This window comes from Microcaecilia unicolor, chromosome 6, assembly GCF_901765095.1.
Source record: "Microcaecilia unicolor chromosome 6, aMicUni1.1, whole genome shotgun sequence".
Lineage (NCBI taxonomy): Eukaryota > Metazoa > Chordata > Amphibia > Gymnophiona > Siphonopidae > Microcaecilia > Microcaecilia unicolor.
The window spans coordinates 48,651,722-48,671,015 of NC_044036.1; the positions used below are offsets into that span (position 1 = coordinate 48,651,722).

At 39.9% G+C, this 19,294-nt stretch overlaps 1 protein-coding gene across 2 annotated transcripts in view; it reads right to left on the reverse strand.

The window, feature by feature from the left end:
* NEGR1 (neuronal growth regulator 1) overlaps positions 1-19,294 on the reverse strand; it is a 710,014-nt gene that overhangs the window by 251,840 nt on the left and 438,880 nt on the right. For both annotated transcript variants that reach the window (XM_030207026.1, XM_030207025.1), the window contains exon 3: positions 7,711-7,836. In XM_030207026.1, the coding sequence (XP_030062886.1) occupies positions 7,711-7,836 (126 nt within the window). The remainder of the gene's footprint in view (positions 1-7,710; positions 7,837-19,294) is intronic.

Sequence of the window (19,294 nt, forward strand, 5' to 3'; positions counted from 1 at the left end):
TATTCTATCCCCCTCTACTTGAATTTATGTCTTGCCTTTCACTTTTAGATTGTAAGCCGACCTGAAGCCTCCCATAGGGCGAGATAGCAAGACTGTAATAAACTTGGAAGTTTGGAAATGTGGCCTGTAAAAACAGAATTACAGTAATCCAGTTGATTATTTCAATAATTCAATAATCTAGCATGAATTATTGTACGAATCACAGCTGGAGTTAAATAAGTCCACACCGATTTTATCAGTTTTAGACAGAATACGAATAAGTCTCGATTTAAGTTGTATGTTTTTTTTATTTCCTTTTATCTCCAGTAGCTGGAAAATTGGACTCCTTTTGTGGACTTTAAAGAATGCTAATAGAAAAATTTTGTATTATTTTTTTCTTCCCTATTTTTAGGGAAAAATTTTCTTAGGATTATAATATTGTATTAGCAGAATTTGCCTGTCAAGTGAATTAACTTGTTATATGTATGTTAATAACTATAAATAAATAAATAAATAATAATAAAAAAAATAATCAAGTACTAATCCAAGGGATGGTCATATATTCGTTTAGTTGATGCTGACTCCCATTATTGGAAGGTATGAAAGGCAGCAATGTAGACCTTCCCAAACATCATATGGATTCAGGTTTTGTAGGATTGAGCAAATACAGCCAAATAATTGTCTGATCTGCCAGATCCTTCTGCTTCTAAAGGATCCAAATAATGCAGAAACTGTATGTTATCTGCATAAATACACAGAAATTCCAAACACACTGAATAAAGTTAAAGCAAGAATATTGGCCTGCATATGCATTGGATTATCCAATCAGCAGGATGGACTTCTCGGCAGAAATTTCAAAGTACTTTAGGATTTGATTCCAGCGCCCATTCCTTATCAATAACTTATCCATGTATCAGCCTCTGTCTAGTAATCTATTTCTTTGTATGCTTTTTTTATAAAGGAATTGTTTATTAATAATTTATATTACCCTTGGGGTTAGTTTCAGAGCAGTTTATAATCATTAAAACACATAGAGGAAACAGCACCACAGACTACTCAAAAAATCAAGAGACAACACTAAACCTCAGCTCTACAAAGGGCTGTTACCCATCCAGGGCTAACGTATGCATAACTTTCTCCCCACAAGCTTTGCACAATAAATATTTTTTAAGAGCCTTTTTAGAAGTTGCAAATACAGTCTCCAATGTCAACATTTTACATATGAACATACGAGTAGCCATACTGAGTCAGATCAATGGTCCATCTACCCCAGTATTCTGTTTTCCAAACAGTGGCCAAGCCAGGTCACAAGTACCTGGAAGAAACTCAAATTGTGGCAACACTCCATACTACAAATCCCAGGGCAAGCAGTTGCTTCCCATTTCTGTCTCAATAGCAGACTATGGACTTTTCCTCCAGGAATGCGTCCAAACCTTTTTTAAACCCTAATATGCTAACTGCTGTTACCATATCTTCCAGCAAAGAGTTCCAGAGCTTAAGTATTCATTGAGTGAAAAAATATTTCCTCCTATTTGTTTTAAACTTCCTCGAGTGTCCCCTAGTCTTTGTACTTCTGGAATGAGTAAAACATCAATTTACTTCTACTCGCTCTACAGCATTCTGAATTTTGTAGACCGCAATCATATCTCCCTTCATCTGTCTCTTTTCCAAGCTGAAGAGCCCTAACCTCTTTAGTCTTTCCTCATACGAGAGGAGTTCCATCCCCTTTATCATCTTGGTCACTCTTCTTTGAACCTTTTCTAATTCCGCTATATCTACTTTGAGATACAGCGACCAGAACTGAATGCAATACTCAAGGTGCGGACGCACCATGGAGCGATACAAAGGCATTATAGTATTTTTGCTCTTATTCACCATCCCCTTTCTAATAATTTCTAGTGTCCTATTTGCTTTTTTGGCCACCGTCACACACTGAGCAGAAGATTTCAGTGTATTACTTACGACACCCAGATCTTTTTCTTGAGCGTTGACCCCCAAGGTGGACCCTAGCAATAGGTAACTGATGGACTCAAAAGATAAAACACAAGTGTTGTGTCCCTATAATGTGTAACCCCCCTGTTTACAAAGCCATACTAGCGGCTGTCAGTGCGGTAATGCCGACAGAGCCTATTCACTTTGAATGGGCTGTGTTGGCATTGCCAAGCGGCAGCCGACAGCGTGGCTTTGTAAACAGGGGAGCAAGTAAGGCCAATGGAGGCCATTGCCCATCCCTTCCAAGTTCTTTTAATATCTGAAGGTAAACAATATTTTACCAAGCTGTCTTTTGTTTGTGTGCTTGCATATTCTTATCACTGAGTTGGGTTGGGAGAATCACTCTATTTATACTAAATTACTGTTGCTAATTGCTAATTTAGAGGGATCTCTTATTAAGGTGAGCTAGAGTTTTCAGCTTGCTCTAAAACTTAGATGATGCTAAATGCCCATACACATCTCAGCATTTAGCGTCAGCTAATTTTTAACGTGAGTTAAAAACTCTAGTGCATCTTCGTAAAAGACCCCCTAGGTGTACTATGAGATATAGTAAAAAGTGTATGTGATGGTTGACTGTGGTTATTATGAAAAATAGTTTCCAATATTACCTTCAGCTATATAACAAGATTTAAGACTATAGTATGTTGAAGATTACATGGTGATTTAGGAAAAAATTTGTTTTTGCACTTAGGAATACAGTATATTTTCTAAATGGTATTACATAGTCATTCTAGTATTTCTTATTTATATATAAGGAATACTAGAATGACTATGTAATACTGTTTTGCCTTTGGGTGAATTGCTGATCATTTGTCTGCATTTCAGTGTTAATAATCTTTTAAGGGAAAAAATATTTTATCTAGCTCAGTGAACTAAGGAAAGCTACCAACATGCACTATGCTGACAGCAGAATAATGAGGCGTGTGGGAATCACTTTATTATCTGAGAAAATCAGAAGCCATCGGCAAAAATATTGTTCTATTAATTATTTAAAACATTTGCAGACCACAGATGTACAATATGAAGGAACTGAAGGTCTGTGATTGTATTTTTTGTAAAGTAAGTTGTTAGACTAACCAAAGTTTGTTTCCTTTATTACATATAGTATCAGTGATCATATGCCAGAAGCTACTTGTTCATCTTCCCGAAACAGAAGATAATATGAAAAATTATATACGTACAGCTCCTCTTCTTCTAAAAATGAGGATAATTAACAAGAAAACCAAACCAGTCAAAACAATCAGGTCAAAATTGAAAGCAGTTTGCCAGATAATGGCATCTATTATTTAGATAATGGCTGGCACAGACTCTCCAGATAAGGTGGTACATGCCAGAACTTATTTGGATAATGACAATATTCCGTGTGCTATTTAGATAAATTACCCCGAAAACTGAGTGCAGATAAAAGGCTTCCCTAAGTTGTCTGGATAGCAAACCGAGGGGCCCTTTTACAAAGCGGCAGTAGGGCTACTGCACATGTAGAATGTGCCAAATCGACACTACCGCCTGGTTAGCGCGCCCACCCAGCAGTAATGTTAAAGTTGGCATGTGCTGTTTCCCACAGTAGAAAATATTATTCTATTTTTTTACCATGAGGGGCATTCCTGGCGGTAATCAGCAGCATAGCCATGTAGGCATGCACTACATGAGTACCACACATGTACAGTGTGAGCTCTTACTGCTAGGTCAATGGATGGTGGTAAGGGCTCAGGAAATAAATAGCCACGTACTACCTTTAATTCTAGCACACGGCCATTTACTGAACCTCATTGAAAAACGCCTTTTTTCCCAGCCACGGTAAAAAATAGTTCAACATGCGCCAAAACCACACACCCACTCTACAGCAGGCCACTTTTTACCACAGCTTAGTAAAAGGACCCCTGAATATTGCCACTATCTGGATATAGTCTGGTTCCGAACATCTTATCCAGATGAAGCAGGTAGGGCAACAAACATAGAACTGAAATAGTGAAGAGTAGGAAACAGAAGTTCCTAAGGTAGCTTCCCAAATCATTATGGACTCCTTTTGTAAAGCTGCGATGGAAAGTGACCTTTGCACCCCTTTCCACGGGGTTTTCCTGTACGCTAAAGCCATTTGTACCACAGTCAGAAAATGTCTGATTTTCCATTTCTGAATTAATACACCCAGTATTTTGCAGGTTGTACGCACGCTGGCAATTACCGCCCGGTTAACGCGTGAGACCTTACTGCTATGTGAATGGGTGGCAGTAAGATCTCAGGCCCAAAATGGACGCGCACCAGTTTTCATTTTGCTGCACATCCATTCCCCCCCCCCCCCCCCCCCAAAAGGCCTCTTTTGCAGGCGCACTGAGAAATGGACCTGTGCACATCCAATGCATACATCTTCAACAGTGCAGGCCATTTTCTGGCACACCTTAGTAAAAGGACCTCTTAATGCCTAAAAAATAGGTGTCGGTAAGTGCTCACACACTAATGGCCATGTGCTAATGGGAAAATTAGCATGTGGCCATTATTGCCAAGAGAGAAAAATTAGCAATTTGCCAGCAGCGCTAAAAGTGGCCTTAGCACGGGAAAGACCTGATCTGAGGACAGCTCAAGCCACTTTTTAGCACTGCTTAGTAAAAGGGCCCCTACATTGGAAATGCATTCTAAGGGACAAATTCTACTAAACTGTGGTACGGTTTTTAGGTACCGTGGCCCAGGGGCATAGCCAGACCTCACGGTGGGAGGGGGCCAGAGCCCGAGGTTGGGGGCACATTTTGAGTGCCGCCCTGCCGCCCCCCTACCACCACGCCTCGCCTCACCCCCTCACAAACAAATACCTTTGCTAGTGGGGGTCCCCATCCCCCGCTTGCCAAAGACTTCTTCAGCACAGTCTCCGGCGTAGCCGCGTTTGCTGCCTGCTCCCTGCTCTTCTTTCTTCTTGCTCCTCCTGTGCACACTGACACTCAGGAGGAGGAGGAGCAAGAAGAAAGAAGAGCAGGGGGCAGGCAGCGAACGCAGCTTTGCCGGAGACTGCACTGAAGAAGGCTTTGGCTGGAGGGGAATGGGGACCCCCACCAGCAAAGGTATTTGTTTGTGAGGGGGTGAGGTGAGGCAGTGGGGAGGCGAGGCATGGTGGTAGGGGGCAGCAGGGTGGCACGTTGTCAGATCGCACATACATTTTATGTGTGTGGATCACATTTTATGTGTGTGGATCACATTTTATGTGTGTGGATCATAAGTACATAAGTACATAAGTAGTGCCATACTGGGAAAGACCAAAGGTCCATCTAGCCCAGCATCCTGTCACCGACAGTGGCCAATCCAGGTCAAGGGCATCTGGCACGCTTCCCAAACGTAAAAACATTCCAGACAAGTTATACCTAAAAATGCGGAATTTTTCCAAGTCCATTTAATAGCGGTCTATGGACTTGTCCTTTAGGAATCTATCTAACCCCTTTTTGAACTCCGTCAAGCTAACCGCCCGTACCACGTTCTCCGGAAACGAATTCCAGAGTCTAATTACACGTTGGGTGAAGAAAAATTTTCTCCGATTCGTTTTAAATTTACCACACTGTAGCTTCAACTCATGCCCTCTAGTCCTAGTATTTTTGGATAGCGTGAACAGTCGCTTCACATCCACCCGATCCATTCCACTCATTATTTTATACACTTCTATCATATCTCCCCTCAGCCGTCTCTTCTCCAAGCTGAAAAGCCCTAGCCTTCTCAGCCTCTCTTCGTAGGAAAGTCGTCCCATCCCCACTATCATTTTCGTCGCCCTTCGCTGTACCTTTTCCAATTCTACTATATCTTTTTTGAGATACGGAGACCAGTACTGAACACAATACTCCAGGTGCGGTCGCACCATGGAGCGATACAACGGCATTATAACATCCGCACACCTGGACTCCATACCCTTCCTAATAACACCCAACATTCTATTCGCTTTCCTAGCCGCAGCAGCACACTGAGCAGAAGGTTTCAGCGTATCATCGACGACGACACCCAGATCCCTTTCTTGATCCGTAACTCCTAACGCGGAACCTTGCAAGACGTAGCTATAATTCGGGTTCCTCTTACCCACATGCATCACTTTGCACTTGTCAACATTGAACTTCATCTGCCACTTGCACGCCCATTCTCCCAGTCTCGCAAGGTCCTCCTGTAATCGTTCACATTCCTCCTGCGACTTGACGACCCTGAATAATTTTGTGTCATCGGCGAATTTAATTACCTCACTAGTTATTCCCATCTCTAGGTCATTTATAAATACATTAAAAAGCAACGGACCCAGCACAGACCCCTGCGGGACCCCACTAACTACCCTCCTCCACTGAGAATACTGGCCACGCAATCCTACTCTCTGCTTCCTATCTTTCAACCAGTTCTTAATCCATAATAATACCCTACCTCCGATTCCATGACTCTGCAATTTCTTCAGGAGTCTTTCGTGCGGCACTTTGTCAAACGCCTTCTGAAAATCCAGATATACAATATCAACCGGCTCCCCATTGTCCACATGTTTGCTTACCCCCTCAAAAAAATGCATTAGATTGGTGAGGCAAGACTTCCCTTCACTAAATCCGTGCTGACTTTGTCTCATCAGTCCATGTTTTTGTATATGCTCTGCAATTTTATTCTTAATAATAGCCTCCACCATCTTGCCCGGCACCGACGTCAGACTCACCGGTCTATAATTTCCCGGATCTCCTCTGGAACCCTTCTTAAAAATCGGAGTAACATTGGCTACCCTCCAGTCTTCCGGTACTACACTCGATTTTAGGGACAGATTGCCTAAATTTATGCGCGTAAATGCCAATTAAATCAAATTAGTGTCAATAATTGCTGATTAGAAAGCCAATTATTGATTCTAATTAGCTCATTATTCAATTAAATTACACACACAAATTGGACACATTTGCAAATTTTTGTCGACTTTTACAGAATTAGGTGGTACGTTTAGTAAAAAGGGCAACTGGAGTGAAAAGGAGCAAAGCTTGTTTCCCACTGGGATACCATTCCCAGTTGTAGCCTTGTAGACGAAACATGGCCACACCGGACTTTGTGATTTTATTTGTGCATTAAAGATCCTTATACTACTACTGCTATGTGATCATCTGGTGATCTGCTCTTGTTGCTGCTATCCAGCAACATTGACATTCAAAGTTGCTTGTTTTGTACAGTCCACTGGAGGGATTAGAGGTGGTGGCCAACTTAATTCCCTAGTGCAGTGTTTCCCAAACCTGTTCCTGGAGACACACCAGCCAGTCAGGTTTTCAGGATATCCACAAAGAATATTTATGAGAGAGATCTGCATGAAGTGGTGCATGCAAGTCTCGCTTATGAATATTTGTTTTGGGTATCCTGAAAACCTGACTGGCTGGGATGCCTCCAGGAACAGGTTTTGGCCTCTTTGACAGCTTCAGAGAGCAGAGAAGTGTATGTTTCTGAAATGGCTGACAAATACATGTATGTTCTGAAATATCAATGCAGATTGGGCAAAAATTAACTGCACCCTTGTACACCTCTCAAACTGCCCACTTATAACAGATTAAATTGTCTGGCCAGTGAACTGACAGATCAAAATGCAAGTAATCTGTGGGATACAATTGTAAAAACCTAAGATTTGCTGGGGAACTCCCAAAATTACCAGTACAACAACCTCTCTGTCATTCTCTCTTGAAAAATGCAAGTATGTAGAGAGCTGCAGTACAGTAGATGGCTGTCGACACACGCTGCTTAAAGGGATTTACATTAGAGTGTCACACTTACCTAGAGGAGAAAGGTGTCTCCAAGAAATGGAAGGCTCTGGTTTCCCACTGGCCAAACAAATGAGTGAAATATTGCTTCCTTCATTGACAACCATGTCTGATGAGATGTCGTATATCTTTGGAGAAACTGAAAGAGTAAAAATTTAAAAAAAAACCTAAAGTTTCTTATTGTTCACTGTAAAATTGTCCAGCATTAGACTGCAAAATATTATATTAGTAGAAACATTATTTGTCTGCATAACACAGCATATTAACTTTTTAATGTTAATGTGTGAAAAAAAAAACAAAATGGGAGCTGGGCAGACCTATACGGTCTACGCCCTGATCGTGACTGAATAGATAGGGATGGGCTGGAGTGTAAATTTTAAGGGGCTTCGACGTTAGCTTCAGAACTTAGTACAAGAACAGTACTGGGCAGACTTCTACGGTCTGTGCCCTGAGAAAGGCAAGGACAAATCAAACTCGGGTATACATATAAAGTATCACATACCATGTAAAATGAGTTTATCTTGTTGGGCAGACTGGATGGACTATACAGGTCTTTATCTGCCGTCATTTACTATGTTACTATGTAACTGCTATATCGCACATTTAGGGGTCCTTTTACTAAGCTGTTGTAAAAGGGGCCCTGCAGTAGCATCAGCACGTGGATTTCCAGAGTTCCAAGGCCCCTTTTACTACAGTTGGTAAAAATCCCAAAAAAAGAAATGTCTGTGTGGTAGGTAAAAACTTGCCGTTCGGCCATTTTTTGGGATGCCTTTATTGCCACCCATTGAGGAGGCAGTAAGGGTTCTCGCACTAACCTTACCACGAGGAAATCCTTGGTGGTAAAAATAAGAAAACATTTCCAGGCCTACTGGAAATGGCATGTGCTGGGGGCAGAACTATTGCTAGCATCCGTGTTAGGCCAGCAGTAGTTCCGATTTGCTGTGGGCAAGTCCATTGCCGCGCAGCGACCCTTTAGTAAAGGACCCCTTAGTTAAAAAGTAATGCACAGAAAGATGTGTTTTCAAGAATTGTTTGAACTGTGCCACCCCATGACATAAATGCAAAAGACCTGGCAATTTGTTTGACAGTAAATAACACATCTTAACAGCAGTCCACATTAATAACTGTCCCTCTTAAACATTTAGCTGATTCCACGTGAAGAACAATTCTATACACCAGGCATAAACATTTACATGTATGATACATATGTAAATGTTTAGAATACTTCTATATACGTGTATATGTACCAAAATTCCACCTAAGTGCTATTCTGTAAATCTGTACCTATCTTGCATAGAATGTATTTGCAAGGGGGCGCATACATCGACTCAGAATGGCAGGACATAGGCTGGGCTCCCACTTATGCGCTTTAACTTACATCATACTATAAATTACATATATCTACCATATTTAGCTGCTTGCACTTGAACCAGCTCTGTGACATAGATGTTAGGCAGGCTGATACCAAGGTATGCTGCTATTTTATAACAGAATCTAGGTGCCTAGGGATCTAGGAAACAACATAAGGAATGGCGAGTCATGCAAAGCTCTGATAAGGAAGGCAAGGAAGATTGTGTTGGAGGCAAACACACATAATAAAACCTTTTTTTAGGTACATTAGAAGCAAGAAACCTACAAGGCCATATAGGAGAGACTAAGTGAATTCTTTGCTTTGGTCTTCACCGAGGAAGATGTGGGAGAGATACCAATGTCAGAAATGGTATTCAGTGCTGACAAGCAAGACAAACAAATAAATCTTTGAAACCTGGTTGATGTAATGGGACAATTTGATAAATTAAAGAGTAGCAAATCACCTGGACCAGATAGCATACATCCCAGAGTATGACAGAATTGAAAAATGAACTTGCAGAGCTATTATTAGTAATATGTAATTTAAATTATTTTAAATGCATTTTTGTTAATTTTTCCTCCATTTGTTTAAATATCTCCAGATGTCAGTGACAAAACATATATCCAGTCCTTAAAACAATATCTTTTTTTGAGTCAATGGGATTATTTATTTATGGTATTTATTTACTTATTTATATCTCAGACTTAGTAATCCAAAGTTTCAAAGTAGCCCAAAGCATTATACATATAAAGTAAGAACAAGCACATAACAGGAAAGGAAAAGCAACCCTACATATAGAATCCAAACAGAAAACAGTAGGAATGCACAAACAGCCTTCTAATCCAACATATAAAGTAAACATTGGAAGAAACGCTAGTTGCTTTTTCATGAAGGAGTTCTCCCTTGCAGCCCACAGCTGAAGCTCTATACCATGGCTGAAATTAAAAATAAAGAACAACATCGCAGGTTCAATAATATTCCTTCATCGATCTCCTTAACACCTGTGCAGTGTGCACATATCGATGAGAACATAATGGTCTATAAAGACCAGAAGGCCCATTCTGTCAGCCTAGCTATATCACTTGTTCTGCTCTATGGGGTCATTTTACAAAGACACGCTGAAAAATGTCTTGCAATAGTATAGGCACGGGTTTTGAGTGCGGGACGATCCATTTTTTAGCGCGCCTGTAGAAAAGACCTTTTTAAAAAATGTTTGCGGAAAATGGACGTGTGGCAAAATGAAAAATGTTGTGCATCCATTTTGGGTCTGAGACCTTACCACTAGCCATTGACCTAGTGGTAAAGGCTCATGTGGTAACCGGGCGGTAATAACCTTTGCGCGCCAAATGCCACTTGGCGCGCGTCCATTATGCACATCTGAAAATAAAAAAAATATTTTTTAGACGCGTGTATCGGACACATGCCAAAAATGAAATTACCGCAAGAGCGGTAGTCAGGCAGTAACTCCATTTTGGCGCACAATGGGCACACGTACACATTGTGCAGCTTAGTAAAAGAACCCCAATATTTCCTTCCTTTTCTTTGGAGATCCTCTATGCTTGTCCCATGATTTCTTGGTTTCTGATACTGTCTTACCACTATAGAAAAAAAATATATCTTCACTTTTAGTGTGCAGTACTTAAGTCCAAGAGCAGTGAGTACATAATATGATGAATGTTAAGAATTATGGAAAATGCTGTGGTAGATAACACATTTCTATGCTTTTTCCTACAGCTTTCTTGAAATATAAACTACCCCTTGAAGCAGTGGTTTTGGCTATATTTTGAATACTTGGAGAAGCTTGAAAGTCTACTACAAATCTAATAAGCTAGGTTAAAAGTGATTTTTAATTAATTAATCAAGATTAAAAATGTGGAGGAGGTTTTTTGAAGCCAATGATTGAGGAAAAAAGTGTGGAACTTATAAGCACCTTGAGATACAACAAGTTGATATACACCCTCATTATTCTGAGCTTTTTTCCTCCTTATTAAAAATTAAAATATTGAAAAATGAGATAATGTAATAGAATATATTGAATAATAGAAGATATGTATTGAGAATCTGTGCTTAGATGATCTAATTAAGTACTGCACACTGTATATGTGAAGATATATTTTTTCTATAGTATTATCTCCTTCTCTATTTAAGAGAATACTGTCTTTACCTCTACTATCTCAACTGGAAGGCTGCTCTACTTATCCACCACAATTTCTGTAAATACACGTTTTGTTTGATTACTTCTGGACTATTCTACTTCATTTTCATTCCCTGACCCCTCATTCTAGAGCCTTCTTTCCACTGGAAGAGGCCTACTTCCTGTGCATTTAGTTCATGGAAGTATTTACGTATCTCTATCATGACTGGGTTCCTTGGGTCAGGAGGCTGAGACAAGTGATCAAGTGCATTTACCATGAAGAGAGTTCAGGGTTCTGTGTCCCACAAGGACCCTGAAGAGGGTTTGGAAAGTCTTTGGAGGAAAAAAGGAGACTGCTTGCTTGCAGTCTTTGAAGAAGCGTTTGATCAGAGATTTTGAGAGGCATTTTCGATATGATGTCTAAGTCCGACTTTGGATGTTTTGCACAAAACATCCAAAATCTGAATAGGAAAGAAGGTCATTTTTGAAAAAAGGAAAACATCTATCTTCCCCCCCCCCCCCCCCCCCCAAAAAAAAAAATACTGTTTTGAACAAGGTTTTGTGCTTTGTACTTATTTTTTTTTTTTTTTTACCATTTTTAGGAAAAAAAAAAAAAAAAGGTCTGTGTGAAAAATGTAGAAAATCAAGCCTTTGGGATGAAGGAGGGGCCAGCATTTTTAGTAGACTGGTTCACCAGACATCTCAGGACAGCAATGGGGCACCAGAGTGGGCACTGCAGTTAACTTCAAAGAAATGCTTCCAGGTACACATCTCACCATTGCTCCCTTTGTCTGTTGATCCCCCAAACCCACTACCCTCAACTGTACACCACTACAATAGCACTTATGGGTGAAATGGGCACCTATATGTGGGTACAGTGGGTTTCTGGTGAGTGTTGGAGGTCTCACAATTTCCACCACAAGTGTACCAGATAGGGCCTGGGTCCACTTGACTACAGTGTTGCTCTAATGGACCCGGTATATAACATATGAGGCTGGCATAGAGCCTGGTGAGTAATGTTTTTATTAGATTTGGGGGGGGGGGGGTGAGAAGGGGTCAGTGACCACTAGGGGAGTAAGGGGAGGTCATTCCTGATTTCTTCCAGTGCTCATTTAGTCACTTAGGGCACCTTGTTGTGCTTTATTTGTTATAAAACATGTCTAGCTCAAGACGTCTTAGTTTTAGTCCTAGACGTTTTTGTTTTGTTCCATTATGGCTGAAAAATGTTCAAGTCTTAGTAATGCCCAAATCCTGCCCTTAACATGCCCCCTTCCCCAACATGCCTCCTTGACCCATAATAAAACAAACCAAAGACGTCTCTAATGAACACTTGGACATTTTCACCCGGACCTGTTTTTCTTACGACTAAGATACAAAAAGGTGCTCAAAATGACCAGATGACCACCGGAGAGAATTGGAGATGACCTCCTGTTACTCCCCCAGTGGTCACTAACCCCCTCCCACCCTCAAAAAACATCTTTCAAAATATGTCGTGCCAGCCTCAGATGTCATACTCAGGTCCATGACAGCGCATGCAGGTCCCTGGAGCAGTTTTAGTGGGTACTGCAGTGCAGGTCAGCCAGGCGGACCCAGGCCCATACCCCCCCTACCTGTTACATTTGTGGAGGAAACAGCGAGCTCTCCAAAACCCACCACAAACCCACTGTACCCATATATAGGTGCCCCCCCTTCACCCATAAGGGCTATGGTAGTTGTGTACAGTGGTGGGTAGTGGGTTTTCTGGGGGCTCAGCATAAAAGGCAATGGAGCTATGTACATGGGAGCAATTTATGAAGTCCACTGCAGTGCCCCCCAGGGTGCCCAACTGGTGTCCTGGCATGTCATGGGGACCAGTGCACTAGAAATACTGACTCTTCCCACAACCAGATGGCTTGCATATGGTCGTTTCTGACATGGATGTCTTCTGTTTTGTTACATTTGTACCCGGCGCTTTCCCACTCATGGCTGGCTTAATGCGGCTTACATATTGTATACAGGTACTTATTTGTACCTGGGGCAATGGAGAGTTAAGTGACTTGCCCAGAGTCACAGGGTGCTGCCTGTGCCTGAAGTGGGAATTAAACTCAGTTCCTCAATTCCCCAGGACCAAAGTCCACCACCCTAACCACTAGGCCACTCCTCCATTCGGCTTTGAAAATCGCCGAAAATCAGAAACAACCATGTCTAGGGACGTCCAAATCTAGGGACGGCGAAATTTAAGGATTTGGACGTCCCTGACTGTATTTTAAAAATGAAAGATGGATGTCCATATTGCTTAGAAAATACGGGTTTCCCCGCCCCTAGATTTCGCCGTTTTGCAAGGACATCCAAATCGCAACTTAGACGTCCCTTTCGAAAATGCCCCTCCACATGTTCCATCCACTTTAGATAGTTTGCTTCATAAGTCTCGTTTTTCAGACAGAAAACCATCAAAAAAGCGGCACAAAGCGTATGATGGACTGTTATTTTTTTCCCCTAAAGGTCAAATTGCTATTTTTGAAACCCATTTTTAAGACATTTTTCTATGCAGTTCATCTGCAGTGTGTCCATATCACAAGGGGGCATATTGGGAATTCCCAAAACTTGGACATTTTTCTGCCATAATGGAACAAAACAAAAATTTCCATGCTAACAGTTAGACGATTTGGTCTAGACCTGGTTCAATCACAACTAAGTCACAAAAAGGTGCCCTAAATAACAAGTGATGCCATTTTAATTGCTTTGATGAAGAAGTGAAAGCTTAGTAGCAGCACTGGAGGACCATACCCTGTTGCAGCGTAATTGGTGAAACATGCTTCATGTTGGTTGCGGGTCCCCTTTGTTTAAGTTAAGTGAATTAATTCCCCCCCCCCCCAAAAAAAAAAAAAAAAACCTCTTATAATGATATAAAGAGTTTCTATAGTTTAAAGTGAATACATATTTAAATATTTTACAGAAAAGACTGATGACGATATCAGTAAGTCATAAAACTAAGTTCTTATATGAAAAGAGTTACTGCTGAGGTCTGATGATGTTGGTTTGATGTGTAGATGAATTAGTTATAGCTGTATGTTTGATAAACCTGATTTTTAATTAAAAGTTGAATTAGTATTCAGCAGTGTTGTTTGTGAACTATTGATTTTCCTGCTCTGAAGATATTGGAACCTTTAAATTGTTAAATAACCATTGGTGGGGAGTATTCTTTTCCCATCATTCATGCTTGTATCATAGTTCTTATCACCTGGGGGTGAATCATAAGAGACAAGGCTCTCCTCCATTGGTGGATTTCCTATGTTGTTACAGCCTTAACTTATCTGTTCTGGTTTTTGGTGGGACCGAATGGGGAGGGCTATGGAGGATTTATCTGTTTTGATGATTATCAACTTTCTTTTTGCTGTTTTCCATATATGTACTTAATAAACATATTTGAACTAAATTGATTAAGGCATGATCCCCCCTTACTTCCCCAGTGGTCACTGACCCTCTCCCACCCCCCTTAAGATGTGAAAGAAACAGTACATGCCAGCCTCTATGACAGCATCAGCTCTTATGGCCAGTCCTATTAAGAACATAAGCATTGTCATACTGGGACAGACCCATGGTCCATCAAGCCTAGTATCCTGTTTCCAACAATGGCTAGTCCAGATCACAAGTACCTGACAAGATCTCAGAACGAGTAAAACAAATTTTATGCTGCTTATCCTAGAAATAATCAGTGAATTGTTTTCCAATTTTATCTTAATAATGGCTTATAGACTTTTAGGAAATTATCCACATTTTTTTAAAACCCAGCTAAACTAACCTCTTTTACCAAATTCTCTGGTAACAAATTCCAGAGATTAATTACACATTGAGGGGCCCTTTTACATATACATAAGTACATAAGTATTGCCATACTGGGACAGACCAAGGGTCCATCAAGCCCAGCATCCTGTTTCCAACAGTGGCCAATCCGGGTCACAAATATCTGGCAAGATCCTGAAAAGGTTCAATACATTTTATGCTGCTTATCCCAGAAATAAGCAGTGGATTTTCCCCAAGTCAATTTAATAATGGTCTATGGACTTTTCCTTTAGGAAGCTGTCCAGACCTTTTTTAAACCCCACTAAGCTAACTGCCTTTACCACATTTTCTGGCAACGAATTCCAGAGCTTAATTACAAGTTGAGTGAAGAAATATTTTCTCCGATTCATTTTTACATTTACTACTTTGTCGCTTCATTGCATGCCCCCTACTCCTAGTATTTTTGGAAAGAGTAAACAAATGATTCACGTCTACCCATTCCACTCCACTCATTATTTTATATACCTCTATCATATCTCCCCTCAGCCATCTTTTCTCCAAGCTGAAGAGCCCTAGATGCTTCAGCCAAGGACCAATTCAAAGGCGTTATAACATCCTCACTTTTGTTTTCCTTTCCTAAGGCGCGGGAGGTCAAACATATAGGTAGTGTGTGCCAAATCGGCACTACCGCCAGGCTAGTACATGCACCATGTGGTAATTCTGAGTTTGGTATACGGTGAATCCTGTGGTAGAAAATAATTTTCTATTTTCTACCGTGGGGGCGTTCTCAGTGGTAATCAGCAGTTGGCGTGTGCTGCAAGATTACCACTAGGCTAGCGTGTGAGTCCTTACCGCTAGGTCAAAAGGTGGCAGTAAGGACTCAGGCCATAAATAGGCTAGTTTTAATTTCAGTACATATCTGTTTCCTGGACCAATAAAAAAGCCCTTTTTCCCAGTTGTGGTAAAAAATGGCCCAGCGATTGACTAAAAGACGTGACCACACTCCCTCAAAACACTTTTTACTGTGGCTTAGTAAAGGGACCCCTGAGTGAAGAAAAATTTTAACCAGTTTGTTTTAAATGTACTAGTTAGTAGCTTCATTGCTTACCCCCTAGTCCTAGTATTTTTGGAAAAGTAAACAAGCAATTGTCATAATCATTTTCCTGGTTTCCTCATAATTCCTGCTACATCACATTTCAGTGAGATAATGCCATTGCACCTTGTGTGTCAGCAGCCTGCACTGTTCCTATCATATTTTCCCAGTAAACATGAACATTTGTTGACATTTCAAATTTCTCAGTACCTGGTGATGATCAATGCTTCATTTTTATGAACTCATAAAAACATCTTCTACGCTATATTGTATCTTTCCTATAGAAGTAATTCCTGATATTGGCACAATGTGTTTTACAGGAGTATTTTCTGGCTTTCCTCAGATTTGATTAGATGAGGACTATCTACCAGACTGAAATACTGCCAAACATGGATCCGACGCTATCTATCTATCTATTGCCAATATTGTTGAAGCAGAAACAATACTTATTCACAGGGAACTTTAGAAACACAGGAAAGTCAGATAATATTCTATTATATCCTTTTCTCCCTAAAACACACTAGAACTAAAAAGTCACACTAAGCATTAAAGAGGTCATTCAATAAGGAGATTTAGGTGGCTAGTGCACACGTAGATGCTGATATTCAAATCATTTATGTGGTATTTATTTTTTTGCATTTAATATTACACCTCTAGTATTCACAACAAAGCAGTTTATAAATCTTCAAATTATGGGATAGCTATTCAGACACCATCAGCCAGTATCTCAATGAAAAATACTTTCTAAGTTAATGTCCTCTAGTTCTACAACCTTCCCGTCTCTGGAAAAGTTTTGTTTGGATATTAATATCTTTCAAATATTTGAATGCCTATATCATAACATCCCTGTCTCTCCTTTCCTCCAGGGTATACATCTTCAGGTCCTCAAGATATACTATTGTATGAATGCTGGGGAAGATATATTCTCTTGATGCTTTTTTTAGCCATCTAGGTGAGAACATTTACACCAGCTCTTACTGGGTAAGTGGTCACCCCTAAAATATATGTGCATTTTGCTTGGTGCTACTTCAGGGAGTTCTGGATCAATGTACATTTTAGAACAGCACAATTCCTCCATGCTTAATTGACTCTGCACAGTAAGTGAAGTATTTATTTTGGGTGATCCCTGTAGATCTCCACAAGGAGAGATCCAAGTGTAAGAAAATATATCATCTTTAAGCAATCAAAAAAAGAACTAAACCAAGCCAAAACCTAATTGATAAGAGATGATCATCAGACGTGACAGAGACTGCTCATACTTCATAGAGAGTTTCTTAACCTAAACCATTCTGTCTTTGCGATGTCTAAAATCAGTTCATTTACCTTTATCAATTCTTCAATCTCATAAAGAAAGAATATACTAATATATCATTTGCATCTACCTTTGTGTAATGGGTTAAATTCTATAAATGTTGTCTAAAAACTCAGCACAGAAAAAAATACTTAAGCGGTATTCTATAAGCCAAGCCTAAAGTTCAGCACAGTTTATAGAATAGACGCTTAAGCGGAAAGTTGGTCATAAATTTAGGTGCGGCTATTTGCACCAACAAAGTCACTACCAAATGTGGTACTGACTTTATTGATTTATTTTGGTATCATTTTAATTTATAGTCTTACTTATTTTTCCCTTATAATATAGGCACAACATATGTATCTTCTCTACATTGGCAACCTATTGAAAAACTACCATACATGAAGGCAATAATCAATGCCATTTCTGTGGGTAAAGTCATGAATAATATGGACTGTTCAATTACCCTCCCTTAATGTGGTAATACATGCAACGTTCAGCTTTTACCAGGGTACTTTTACTTCCATTATGTAGAGATGTTCTCATTGGTGGACTTTGGTTGGGGAGATCATAACATCCATAGGGACCCGTTTTCTAAGCTGCATTAAACAACTAGTAATGCCTTCCATGAATCCAGTTAAAAGTGCACACACTATGGGATCTCTCACATGCTTTTAGTTGCATTGAGTGAGGGCAATTTTCAGACAGCTAATTTGCCCAGGTTAATGGCTTTGCAAATTATCCTTCCTATAATCATGTCACGAACATTTAAATAGAATCAAGTCATTTATTCACTCATATTCAGGATGGCCAGCACTTCAGCAGCCACCAGACAACATAATGGGTAGACTATTAAATATTACTTAGTGGATAGAATAAATTCTGCTGTTATAAATGAGATCATACAGTGATTTCAAGACAAACATTTAGATTCCTGTTTTTTTTAATAAGTAGCATTTTGTCCCTCTTCATTTAGTTGCTATGTTTAAAGTAGTATGGATGACATGTTAGTCTACTTAGTAACATAAGTAGAAAGGTGTGGTAGCCGTGTTAGTCCACTCTTAAAGGTTATCAATAGAAATCAAACAAAATAAAACATGGAAAAGAAAATAAGATGATACCTTTTTTATTGGACATAACTTAATACATTTCTTGATTAGCTTTCGAAGGTTGCTTTGATGTTTCTCTTATATATACTATCTGCTAACACATTTGCTTATTTCCGATCTGACGAAGAAGGGCAACCTTCGAAAGCTAATCAAGAAATGTATTAAGTTATGTCCAATAAAAAAGGTATCATCTTATTTTCTTTTCCATGTTTTATTTTGTTTGATTTCTATTGATAACCTTAGAAACATAGAAATAGAGGTCCGCAAACAGGTTTTAGGTGACACCATTTTACTGAACTCATACCATACATTTGCTAGTTTTTGAGATGAAGGCCATTTTCTCAAAACAGGAAGCGACCATAGGAGGTGGTCATTTTCTAACAGACTGCCTAACTACTGCAGTAAGTATGCACATAAGCTACACCAATTTCCAAAGGGAAAGTAGGTACCTACTTTACCCATACCCATTTTCACCTAGGGTGGAATTCAGTAAATGGCACAGAAAGTTAGGCGCCAGGATGATCCACGCTAAGATAGTATTCTGTAAAGTGCATTCTGTGTGGAGCGTACTTTTTAGAATATTAGCTTGCCCTGAAATTCTATATATCGCGCCTTAATTTCCAGGTGGAAATCAAAGTGTATTCTATAACAATGTATGTAACTTAATTGGTTAACTAGCTAATCTATGTTGTCAATTGGATGTTAACAAGCAATTATCAGCACTAATTGGCATTAAGTAAGATTTACACACACAACTCACTAAATGTATTCTGTAACGTGATGTGGGTAAATTCTAAGTCGCATAGTTGAAAAGGGGGCATGGTTATGGGCGTGGAATAGACAGGTCAAGGGTGTTT